Source organism: Cebus imitator, unplaced genomic scaffold, assembly GCF_001604975.1.
Source record: "Cebus imitator isolate Cc_AM_T3 unplaced genomic scaffold, Cebus_imitator-1.0 Scaffold261, whole genome shotgun sequence".
In the NCBI taxonomy this organism is placed as follows: domain Eukaryota; kingdom Metazoa; phylum Chordata; class Mammalia; order Primates; family Cebidae; genus Cebus; species Cebus imitator.
In genome coordinates this window covers 2,294,131-2,307,367 of record NW_016107576.1, presented here as the reverse complement: position 1 = coordinate 2,307,367, position 13,237 = coordinate 2,294,131, and the positions used below count along the sequence as shown (strand labels likewise).

At 35.2% G+C, this 13,237-nt stretch overlaps 1 protein-coding gene across 5 annotated transcripts in view; it reads left to right on the top strand.

The window, feature by feature from the left end:
- COL24A1 (collagen type XXIV alpha 1 chain) overlaps positions 1 to 13,237 on the top strand; it is a 376,867-nt gene that overhangs the window by 184,748 nt on the left and 178,882 nt on the right. For all 5 annotated transcript variants that reach the window (XR_005195651.1, XM_017499851.2, XM_037728289.1 and 2 more), the window contains 4 exons: positions 1,794 to 1,847; positions 2,917 to 2,961; positions 9,040 to 9,093; positions 12,772 to 12,816. Coding sequence is in view for 4 of the 5 variants with exons in the window: in XM_017499851.2 (XP_017355340.1) it covers positions 1,794 to 1,847; positions 2,917 to 2,961; positions 9,040 to 9,093; positions 12,772 to 12,816 (198 nt within the window). In the remaining variant the exon portion in view is untranslated. The remainder of the gene's footprint in view (positions 1 to 1,793; positions 1,848 to 2,916; positions 2,962 to 9,039; positions 9,094 to 12,771; positions 12,817 to 13,237) is intronic.

The window sequence follows — 13,237 nt, the reverse complement described above, 5'->3', positions numbered from 1 at the left end:
TTCTCAAGCTGTTGCCTGGATGGTTTCTCACTCTTCAGTTTTACCTCATTCTTAATGCTATTCCCAGCAGTGCCCCTGAAGTTCAAAATGTGCTTCAGTTAGGCTGAGCTGGGTCCCTTACTCATTCCTGGATCAGTCATTTTTTCTGGAGGTATACAATATATTGACTGACTTAGAGCCTGTCACATGTTCACAGTTACAGTCAGAGGTGGAGTTACCTCCCCTCATACAACATGAACTAAGGGTAAAGAGAATTTTTCCTTAAGGAAAATGAGGGTACTTTTGCCTGAAAAAGGGTTAATGTATGTTGGACTGGCATAAGACACCATGTGTCCATTTCTGTAATCTAATTCACATCTTACTTTTAGTGCAGAAAGCTACATTAAAAAGTTAGGTTATTGCCTAAAGTAATACAGTTTCTTCAATGGTGCTGTTTATGTAACAAGCTTGGAATAGTATATTATAGACTTTTAAACTGACTGAGAGTTGTTCATTTTTTTTATTGTATTAAAGTATAGAAAGTACAGAGCGAAATGTAACATGAAGGTGTAGCAGGAGCGGCCACAGGAGACAGATCTCTCAGACACCGAATACAGGAGGAAAGAGGGTTTATTTGACCAGGAGCCTTGGGTGATAATCTGTCCGAAACCCAACTCCCCTAACAAAGGAAGGTTCTGCCTTTATATAGGCTTATACTTTAGATGTTACACATGGAAGAATCTTAGGTTTATAACTTAACATATGAAAAGGGTCTCAGTTTACAGTCTCAGGAATTACATATGAAAAGGTTTCGGTTTACAGTCTTAGGAATGAAAAGGAGAAGTTGACCTGAGATGCCTGCGTCTCCCTCTTCAAAGGAAAGATTCCCCAGTAGTTTATCACTCTGCTGCATTTCAAAACATGATCAAAGTCACCTGAGTAGATTTGCTCTTTGGTATAGTTATTTAAAAATTATGTAAGTACTGTTAAAAATGAGATAAAACTGTTTAATGGTTATAAAACAACTAAAAGCAATCATTCAAACTATAATTCTAAAAAGAGATTTAGAACTTTGCCAGCATCTTGTATGCTTAGGAGAACAGAACTTAGGAAGAAATGCTGCCATGTTGAAGAGATGTCGTGTGGTGTTTTCTGATTTAGGACTTTTAAAATAGTTAAAACATTTTCATTCGGAGAGCAATTGATTTTTAACTACATGTATTTTGCTTAACAAAATACTTTCTTAGTCTTGAAATTCCTAGTCAAATTCACACTCACTTTCTTCTGCAAATTCTCCTTCTCTTTTTATCATCTTGTATCAAAAAGGGAAATAAGTTAAGGAATATTCTTCAACTAATGAGTAATGAAGAACTAATGCATTCTTCAACTAACAAATAACGAGACCCAGACTCCACAGATCTCTTAATAGTTATTAAAACACTATTTGTTTCCTCCATCTGTTTTCAGACTTTGTGAATATTGTATTATATGTTTATTGTACTATTATCAGTTTAATAATTGGACCCATTGCTTTAATTTTAGAATTACTTTTTCTGAAAAGGTGTCTGGAGGTTGAAGAATAAAAGACTGAGCAGATTATTTGAATATTAACATACCATTTAAAAATAAGTTTATCCTATGTTTTTAGATGCCCTGTAGTTTTCTGCTTGTCTATCTTGCCACCCATTTTGATAACCTCTCAATGAGAAATGAATGGTTTCCAAAAGTATTGTCCATTTCCACATTAATGCTGATTGGTCAAAATGTCAGTTGATCTGAAATTTCTCTTGTGTGCATTTATATTGCTTTTATAGGGACTCCTTGGAAATAGAGGGCCTCCTGGACCTCCTGGCCTCAAAGGAACTCAGGTATGGAAGAAGTGAATATCCAGTCAGCAAGGTTTTTAGTTCAAATTTTCGCTTTTTATTTATTGTAGGACTTTAGTTTTTGCTTAAACACCATCAGATTTCCAGTTACCATTTTATTTTCTTTTATTTATTTATTTATTTATTTAGACAGAGTCTTGCTCACTTGCCCAGGATAGAGTGCAGTGGTGCTATCTTGGCTCACTGTAGCCTCGACCTCCTGGGCTCCAGCAATCCTCCTACCTCAGCCTCCCAGTAGCTGAGATTACAGGTACACCACCGTGCCTGGCTGTTTTTGTATTTTTTGTAAAGACATGGTCTTTCAACCCAGGCTGGTCAAAATTCTGGCCTCAAGCAATACTCCCATCTAAGCATCCCAGAGTTCTGGGATAGCAGGCATGAGCCACTGCACCCAGCCTTCAAATTAATACTTAATTTTGCCAGTTATGGAATAGAATTTAGAATCATTTTCCAGTGTTCTGAATTCATTGAATGATTTATGTCAGTAGTCTCCAGTGGAATGTCTGAAGAACCTGAACCCAGAATCTCACTCATATGTATTAGAATTTATATTTACTATTTGTGACTACTTTATATTTTTGCTCAATTCACAAATAAATTAAAATAAATTGTATTTTAATTTATTTGTGAATTGAACAAAATGTTTACCAAACAAATAATATATATTATGTAATTCAAGGGAGATCTATTTGTATTGTTCAGAAAAAAAAAAAACTATTTTTTTAATGGTAAATCAGTATATTTAGTGAATATGTCTGTAAATGGAATAAAAACACTGCTTTTTTATTCTCTTAGAGAATTATGAATACATTTTTTCTATGTTCATCTTCAGTCTCTATCTACTCATATAGTTTTTGGTCCTTACAAGAATGCACCAGGTTCACACAAAAAAACTAAAGTGTTCTGGGGTGATAGAATTCAAAGTACAAGAAAATAACAACATTATTTTCATCACATCTCAGAACGAGCTTCACATTTTAGAATAAATAGAGAAAATAAGAGTTTACATTTTTAATACTCATTTTAGGCCATGATATGTTTTTTTTTTAAGGGAGAAGAAGGACCAATTGGACCCTTTGGGGAACTGGGGCCAAGAGTAGGTATCATATAAATAATTTTCCACAATTGTTTTTCTTGAAAACAGCTGTTCTATAAATGTTTTTAACGTCATAACATTTTACATTATGGTGAAGAACAAAAAAGAAAGCAAACTGTAGTTATAAAATCCCCAAAATAAAATAGGCTAATGATTGGAAGTCTCAAAGATATTTCGAATGAAGTTATGGCTACTACATAATTACTTGTTATTTCAGTGGTCCATGCACTTAGTAATTTGTGCAAATTATTTATAAATTTCTCAAAATGTAATAGTAAGGTAAATACTTTAGCCATTTTAGTAATATTCTGAGATTTTCTATTTTCTAAATGTATTAGTAAAATTATGAAAGGCTAATAAGATGCATTTTCTGCCAATTTTTTCATCAGATAATACCATGAGTGATATATGAACTATTTGTTTTCAAGTTCTAGAAATGAATTATTTAAACATTTTTGGTATGCGTGACTAAAGTTTACCTTATGAAATAATTAAGGCATATGTGTTACATTTAAGAGGCATTAGACTCACAAGAAATACATCTCATTTCTTTTCTTGACAACAGCATAAAATACTGTTCTTTTCTTTTTGAGACAGAGTCTCGCTCTGTCTTCCAGGCTAGAGTGCAGTGGCACCAATCTCGTCTCATTGCAACATCCGCCTCCCAGGTTCAACTGATTCTCCTCTCTCAGCCTCCCAAGTAGCTGGGATTACAGGCATGCACTACCACACCCAATTAATTTTTGTATTTTTAGTAGAGATGGGGTTTCACCATGTTGGCTAGGCTGGTCTTGAACTCCTGACCTCAGGTGATCCATCCACCTCAGCCTCCCAAAGTGCTGGGATTACAGGCGTGAGCCACTACATGCGGCAAAAGTACTGGTTCTTAAAATGCTTTTAAATGCTGTTCTTTTCTTTTTGAGACAGAGTCTCGCTCTGTCTTCCAGGCTAGAGTGCAGTGGCACCAATCTCGTCTCATTGCAACATCCGCCTCCCAGGTTCAACTGATTCTCCTCTCTCAGCCTCCCAAGTAGCTGGGATTACAGGCATGCACTACCACACCCAATTAATTTTTGTATTTTTAGTAGAGATGGGGTTTCACCATGTTGGCTAGGCTGGTCTTGAACTCCTGACCTCAGGTGATCCATCCACCTCAGCCTCCCAAAGTGCTGGGATTACAGGCGTGAGCCACTACATGTGGCAAAAGTACTGGTTCTTAAAATGCTTTTACATTGAAAAAGACTGTAATTATTTCTTTCACATCTTTACCTTACTAGCACATATATTGCTACTATCCCTTGGGAAAAAAAGAGTTTTCATTTTATTTTTTGTGAGGAGAATTATATGACAGAAAAACTGTTTTTTGAGCCCAATAAAATTGGTCTTATTTAAAATATACTTCCTTGGAAAACAGGAGAACCATATTCACCTCTGGTCTACTCAGTCTTAATGTTAATTATTATTGTTTTTGCTATTAATTGAATATCATTTTGGGGTCTAATATTGCTGTAAATATATGAATCATCTTTAATCCTGAAAACAACTCTGCAAGATATTGTTTCCATTTTTAGGTGTTAAAATAGGTTTTAATATTACATGCTCAAGTATAACACTCTCAAAATCAATATACTATGATAGAATTTAAGTAGGACAAGAAGTTATGACACTATTACTGATACTCTGAATTGCTTGATTTCAAAGAGATTGAAAATATGCTGATACCAGATTCCAGTGAGATTCTTTCCATACTATAAATATGTATAACTCTATTTAATATACTACACAGTGTTTGAAAGATTATCATTAAAGATAAAAGGAATGTCTCGCTAAGGCTCTTACTAGCCAGTGGAAATAAAAAAGAGAAATGAAGGGCCGGACACGGTGGCTCATGCCTGTCATCCCAGCACTTTGGGAGGCCGAGGCGGGTGGATCACAAAGTCAAGAGATCGAGACCATCCTGGTCAACATGGTGAAACCTCATCTCTACTAAAAATACAAAAAATCACCTGGGCATGGTGGCACGTGCCTGTAATCCCAGCTACTCAGGAGGCTGAGGCAGGAGAATTGCCTGAACCCAGGAGGCGGAGTCTGTGGTGAGCCGAGATCGCACCATTGCACTCCAGCCTGGGTAACAAGAGTGAAACTCCGTCTCAAAAAAAAGAAATGATTTTATAAATATCATAGAAATATCTAATAATTCAGGCTCCTAACTATATTTCTTGTTCTATATATCTAAATTAATTAGGGAACAATTGATATTTAATAATAATAGGATGGTTTTCAGTTCTTTGTGTTTTGCTTGGTAGAAAATGATTCAATAATTTCAAGCAGGCAAAAGCAAAAATTAGAATGTTTTTACTAGAAGTCCAAAATACAATTGTAAGTGGCTATAACTTTTATGTGTAGTAAAAACAGAATGTGAGCCAAAGGGTTGTCCTGTTTCACTTTTTTTTTTTTTTTTTTTTTTTTTTGAGACGGATTTTTTTTTTTTTTTTTTTTTTTTTGAGACGGAGTTTCACTCTTGTTACCCAGGCTGGAGTGCAATGGCGCGATCTCGGCTCATCGCAACCTCCGCCTCCTGGGCTCAGGCAATTCTCCTGCCTCAGCCTCCTGAGTAGCAGGGATTACAGACACGAGCCACCATGCCCAGCTAATGTTTTGTGTTTTTAGTAGAGACAGGGTTTCACCATGTTGACCAGGATGGTCTCGATCTCATGACCTCGTGATCTACCCGCCTCGGCCTCCCAAAGTGCTGGGATTACAGGCTTGAGCCACCGCGCCCGGCCTCACTTTATTTTAAGAAGAAAAATTATAAGAATATTTCTTAATTGACAACAGTAATAAAACCCAATATAGCAGGGATGCCTAACCCTCAGGCCATGGACTGGGAGCAGACATTACCGCCGGTATTAGTCAAGGTTCTCTAGAGGGGCAGAACTAATAGGATATATATAAAGGGGAGTTTATTAAGTATTAACTTACATAATCACAAGGTTCCGCAATAGGCTGTCTGCAAGCTAAGGAGCAAGGAGAGCCAGTCCAAGTCCCAAGACTAAAGAACTTGTAGTCCAATGTTCAAGGACAGAGAAACATCCAGCATGGGAGAAAGATAGAGGTTGGGAGGCTAAGGAAATCTCTCCTTTTCAAAGATTTCTGCCTGCTTTTTATTTGCTGGCAGCTAACTAGATTGTGCCCACCAGATTAAGGATGAATCTGCCTCCCCCAACCCACTGATTCAAATGTTGTTCTCTTTTGGCAGCATCCTCACAGACACACCCAGGATCAATACTTTTTATCCTTCAATCAAGTTGACACTCAGTATTAACCATCAAACCGCCTGAGCTTCACCTGCTGTCAGATGAGCAGCAGCATTTGATTCTCATAGGAGCTCGAACCCTATTGTAAACTGTGCATGCAAGGGATCTGGGTTGCACAATCTTTATGAGAATCCAGTTCCTGGTGATCTTCTGAGGTGGACCAGTTTCATCCCTAAACCATCCCCTGCCACCTTGTCTGTGGACTTGTTCTCCCCCGTGATCTTATCATCTGTTCTTTTCAGCTACTCTCTGCTAAAGTCATATCCTTTACTTTGTCATTACCAGTGATAGCAACCTCTCATTTTCAGTTTTAAACTTCTCATTCTCCAACCACCATCTTTCTTTCTAATACATTCTCTCTTGTTATCCAATCTATTGGCCCCGATAGGAATGTCATTGCATTGATTCTGTTGCTTTTCCATTTTGTCTTTCCTCCTTTATGATCCCAATTCCTTATCCTGCTTAAGAAATTATAATTATTCCTTTTATTACATTCTGAGTTCTATCTTCAAACATATTTATTCTTTTGCTTTTCTAAATTATTACTTTATACTTTGTTTCTTCAAACGCTGTTCAGTTATCTCTCATCCTTATTCTTAGCCTTTGCCTTGCATCCTACTTCCCTGAGAAAATTGAAGTAACCAGAAGAGAACTTACAGTTTTCTGCCATTGCATCTCTCCATCTTCTTCTATCTATACTCTGCTTTCTCTCCTCTTGTTGTGGATGAACAGGACATTTTTGAAGCTGAGGAAAACTCCCACTTGTTTACTACATACCCTGTCCTCTTGTCTACTCAAGATCATTGGTCCAGCAATTCTCTCTGTCTCTCCTACATTTCAGTTCTTTTCTCTATATGGCATCATTCCTATCAGCATATAAAGCTGCTGTTATTCTTCTAGCTTAAAAATAAAAACTTTTTTGGTCTCACTTTCCTTCCAGGCGTTATCCTATTTTTATCTTTACCTTTTCAGTAAAACTCCTCAAAATATTGTCTATACATACTCTTTCAGTTTTTCTCCTCCCTCTATCTGCTTAAAGCACTTTTGTTCCCACCACTACAATACAAATGATCTGATAAATACGATCAGTGGTTTCTGTATTGCTGAATCCAATTGTCATTTCTCAATCCTCAAAGTCCTCTTATTACTCAGTACTTATATTCTTCAGAATTTGACAAGATCACTCTCTCCTCCTAGAAACAATTTCTTTACTTCCATGATTTTCCTCGTAACTTTCTGGCACCAAATTACATATTTTTCTGTTTTCAAATTCTAAGTTTTGGAGTACCCCAAAGCTTGGCTTGTAGATTTCTCATTTCTCTCTATGTTCACTAGCTAAATGAGCTTATCCAGCCTACGGCTTTAAATACAATTCAAAATACTGGTGATTACCAATATTATTTCTCCCTGTCAGACCTTTCTACCTGTTAAATTCTGGACTTGTATAACGATCACAAGATCTCTCCACTTAGATGTCTAACAAGCGTATCAAACTAAAATGTCCAAAACTCAGCTTATTATTTACCCTCCAACCCTGTTTTCAGTCTTCCTCATTTTGTTTGGGCTGTTAGTCTTACATTAAAATCCTGAGATTCATTTTTGACTCTTCTCTTTCTCCCACATTTCACACATGACCCACCAGCAGTTCCTAGAAGCTCTACCTTCATATTATATCCAGAATCTTACCACTCTGCTACCACCCTGATCCACACCCCCATCATCTCTCACTTGGATTATTGGACTAGACTCTTATTTGAACTTCTACCCTAGAATCAAAGTGATCCTGTTAAAACTTAGATCTTATCAGTTTTCTCCTTAAAGCTCGTCTAAGGTTTCCTGTCTCACTCAGATAAAAGTCACAGTCCTAACTGTAACTTACAAGGCCCTACATGACCTGACTTCTCATCCCCCATTTCCTTCTTTGACGTCATCACTTTTGTGGTCTTCTCCTCTCAATTCTTCAGGTTTTCCTGGTTCCTCCAACATACTACACACATTTCAGCTGTAGTGCCTGTGCAATGCTCTTTTTCTCTGCCTGGAATACTTCTCCTTCAGATATCCATACAACTTGTCCCTTTCTTTGGGTTTTTACTCAAATGCCACCAAACTGTCAACTGCCCCAGGGAGTGGCACTCCCTAGGCGAGGTTAAGGGTCATGGGTCACACTCTTCACAGAACTCTAGGATCTCTGTTCTCTCCCTAGGCCTGGACACATAGCTTCTCTCTCTCTCTCTGTCTCTCTTATTGTCTCCCTTATTCTCATTGTCATCAAAGACAAGTCACTTCTTACCTTCAGACTCTCCGAAAACTAAAGTAAGAATACAAGTAATCTGTAAACAACTTTTCAGTGAGGCCTTCTTTCCTGAAATCTTATGAACACTTTCAATAAAACTCCCACAAAAGTTTATATATCTCTTCCTGCTTAATTTCTTGCCTTTCATGTTACCACTACCTAACATACCGTATATTTTACTAATTTTATAAGATGTTGTTAGCCTCACTAAAATATAAGCTCTATGAGGGCAGGTATGCTCAGTGTATTCCTTGATCCTCAGCACGTAGAACTGTTCATGGCACTTAGTAGACAGTCGGATATTTGTAGAATGAATGGCGAATGAGTATATTGAAATACATTTATAAAATAATCTTAAAGTGTTTAATGTTTTAGGAATAGTCTAAATTTCATATATCTTAGGAAATTGTCAAAAATGAGAGTGACTAAACATATACACTTTTTTTCTTTTATTCTGTTCTCTTCTAGGGAAAACCAGGTCAAAAGGGGTATGCAGGTGAACCAGGACCAGAAGGCTTAAAGGTAAAGCAAATGACTTTATTATCAGTTTTAAAATATAATTTTTGTAAAGATAAAATTATGACTTGCATGCAAATATGAAATGAATGCATCAACTTAAAAAGAACCAGTAAGATGTTAAAACTGTTACAAAAAGCAATTGAGAATCTATCTTTATATCTGTATCTATTTATATGCACGTTGAGTATCCCCTATCTGAAATTCATGGAACTAGAAGTGTCAGATTTCAGTTTTTTTGGAGTTTTGAACATTTGCATTATACATGCTTACCAGTGGAGCATCTCAAATCCAAAAATCTGAAATCCAAAATGCTCCAGTGAGCATTTCCTTTCAATGTCATGCTCGTACTCAAAAAGTTTCAGATTTTAGAGCATTTATGATTTTGGATCTTCAGATTTGGGGTACTCAATTTGTGTATCTGTGATTATGTCTGTATCTATATCTATATATGTGATCTATGTATCTATATCTCTGTATGTGATTTAATAAAGAAATGTTAGATAAGATTTGTGGGTTACATACAGGGCAATAAACCATAACTTCTGGGGTAATCAGTTATACTGGGTAGAAATCTACAAGTAAATATACCTTTACTAAGTCTGGATCTTTTAATCACTAGTACACAGTGAGTCTGAGTATATTCACTAGATAATCACTGGGTCACCTTAATTATTTTATGATATTAAAAAGATACCTCACTCATTATTTAATTCCAAGGACTTGGATAATTTTTTATAACACCAACAAATATAAAGTAATACAATAGTTTATTACGTACAAAATTGAGACCTGAAAAAAACTAGCTTATAAGAATTGGTAAGTTTTGCAAGTTTAAAATGTAACTATAAATTGACATAGTCACAGCATTATTACTGAGTTTCCTAAAACTAGATTGTTTATATTAAACTCATCGTTTTTATGTTGCTGGAATCTAAGGAAAAACTATATAACACTTTTTGAGATTGATAAAGAAATGCGAGCTAAACTACTTTTTTAATGTGTCAGTATGTATGAGGCCGAAATTATCCTGGGGCAGAATATACCTTACTCTTCCTCAAGTTACATACAAAAATCCTCAGAAAATAGGAGAGTAGTATTTATAAATAGAGGCTTAATCACTTATCCTTTACAGGGATTAACAAGTCTCCTTTACTGTACTGCCAAATAGTGCTAGGAAATCCAACTGTGAGGTACTATCCAGTAAAGCCAGCAAGAAACAGAATCTTATTTATATACTTTCCCTAGAATCACTCCAAAATCTAGGTGGCTTTGGTGTTGCCTAGTAAACAGAGGTAATTCTGTATGTTCATTGCTCTCTAGCTGTCACTGAAATTTGCGTTTCAGTACATCTTGTAGCTATTAACTGGGACCTGACACTCCCTGGGGGAGTTAGTTAAGGATCACACTCTTCACAGAACCCTAGATCTCTGTTCTCTTCCTAGGCCTGGGGAAGTAACTTCCCTCTCGTTCATTTGTCAGACAAGTAGCTTCTTACCTTCAGACTCTGAAAACTAAAGTAAGAATGCAAGTACTCTGCAAACAACTTTTGCTTTTTGACTGTTAACACAAACCTCCCTTAAAACTAAGTAGCACAAAGGGTTCATCTTTTTTGGAATTTAAGAAGGGTGATTTATGGGTAAGGAGGGAAAAATACTAGAAAATTAATAATTCATATATAATTCTTCCATAAATTTTCCATAAAAGCTCTCTAATGAGCTGCCTGTTAAAATTAGTTATTACAACATACTGCAATGCTTCACTCTTTACTGTTTATCTAAATACATACAGAAACTGAAAAGAAAATTTGTGTAGACTTTGAAAGTTTATTTCAGTTATCACTCATGATGAATATTAAGTTTCAGTGCTTAAAATCACCACAATAGATATACAATATGAACCACAGATATGAGCCACATTAAACAGTGAAAAGAAACAAGTAAAATTAATTTTAATAGTATATTTTATTTAACCCAAGATATCAAACTATTATATCCTTTCAACATGTAATCAATATTAAAATTATTGAGATGTTTTATATTCTTGTTTTGTAGAAAGTCTTTGAAATCTGATGTATTTTTTATATTTATATCACATTTAGATTCAGACCAGCCTATTTCACATACTGAATAGCCACACGTCATCACTGGCTACAATACAGTTCAGTATCTTAACATCTAACTGGAATATAATTATTAACGTTTAGACAGTAATTAAGTTTAGACATAATGTATTTAATCTGTTTCTCTACACAAAATGTATATTGCTATTAGAATCAGTCTCTGTTTGGTACTTTGAACTTAATCTTTTACCTTTCATCAACCTATACCCTTGCAAATGCCATTCCTCACCAGGAGATAAGAATGGCCCTTTCTCATTACCAATGTAAGTATCACATATTTTTCAGGGCCCCACTTACAGCTTCATAATCCATTACTTAAAATCATGAATATTTGGATTTTTGAAAAGTAATATGTTGCATATATTTTATTTACCACTGCCAGAAGGGTGTGGGATAGCATACCATAATTAGATACGTTAATAATTCTATAGTGAAACATAAGTATGTTCAGATTAATTGGAATAAATCAAGACTGTAAATAGCCTCATTCAGAATAAAATAAGCTTTACTGCTAAATCAATCCAAGTTAGGTCAAGTTTGCCACCAAATGAATTGTGAAAAACTTTGAGTTTTCCGAGCTTTATGGACTACAAAATTGTGTTTCAGAGTTTGTGAACATGCATTACTTCTCCAGTGATGCCAGCTCTAGCTGCTTGAGTTCACAGGGTATATGCTCCTAAGACCTCCTTTAGCACCTAACCTGTGGCATGTATTCTTTTCTATTTGAGCAAATAGAACGTCCCTGCGGGAAAGGCTTTAATTTTATTCTTCTTCATATCTTTCACAATGCCTACCAATCTGCCTTTTATAGAGTACATCTCAGTAAATATTTTATTTTTAAAAATTTTATTTGTAAAAGTGATTAAAAGTCATGAATAGGAGAATATTTTTTAAGAAAATAGATTATTACTTGATATAGTATGGATTTATGTCCCTCCACAAATCTCATATCAAATTGGTGAGGGGCCCAATGGGAAGTGATTGGCTCATAGGGGCAGATTTCCACTTTGCTATTCTTGTGATAGAGAGTGAGTTGTCAGGAGATCTGATGACTTATACCTCTGTGGCACTTCCTCCTTTGCTCTCATTCTCTCCTGTTCCAACACGTGAAGTTGTGCTTGCCTCCCGTTTATCTTCCACTGTGATTGTAAGTTTCCTGAAGTCCTCCCCGTCATGCTTCATGTTAAGACATGAAACTGTGAGTTAATTAAACCTCTTTTTTTCATAAATTACCCAGTCTTGGGTAGTTCTTTATGGCAGTGTGAGAATGGACTGATACATTACTATTTAAATGAAACTAAAAGATAGGCCACATTTCATAGAAATACTGTAACAGAGTTTTAAAAATTTTTTATTTTAAGTTCTGGGGTACATGTGCAGGATGTATAGGTTTGTTATATAGGTAAACATGTGCCAAACTATAACAAAGTTTTAAATAACTGAAATTTCTTTTGTCTTTTTCTAGCTTATGACTAGATAATTACATTAAAAATAAGTGAAACTGTCATGAATAATCTAGCTTGAGAAATATGTTTTTGCAACTTTATATTCTTTTTTGACAGGGAGAAGTAGGAGATCAAGGAAATATTGGAAAAATTGGCGAAACAGTAAGCCTATTTTATGCTCTTTTTTTAAATCAACTGTAAGCATTTTTAGGAATCATATTAGCCATGATTATGTTCGCTGTAATCATGTTACTCAGAATCAGAATAATTATTATTCACTACAAATGTGAATTTGCTTGTGATGTTTCTGCTGACAAATAAAATCTATTATACAAAAGAGAAATGAGGGGAACACAATTGATGACATTTTCATTCAATATAAACTGTGTTTGTGACTTCAGAAACATTGTTTCTAATGTTTGGATTTTAGTTTATTCTGATAGCTTCAATGTAAATTTGACCTTAACATTTTTCTTTTTCTTTTATATATATATATATAAAAAATATATATATTTATTTTATATATTATATATATATAATATAAAAGAAAAAGAAAAATGTTAAGGTTTGACCTTAATATATA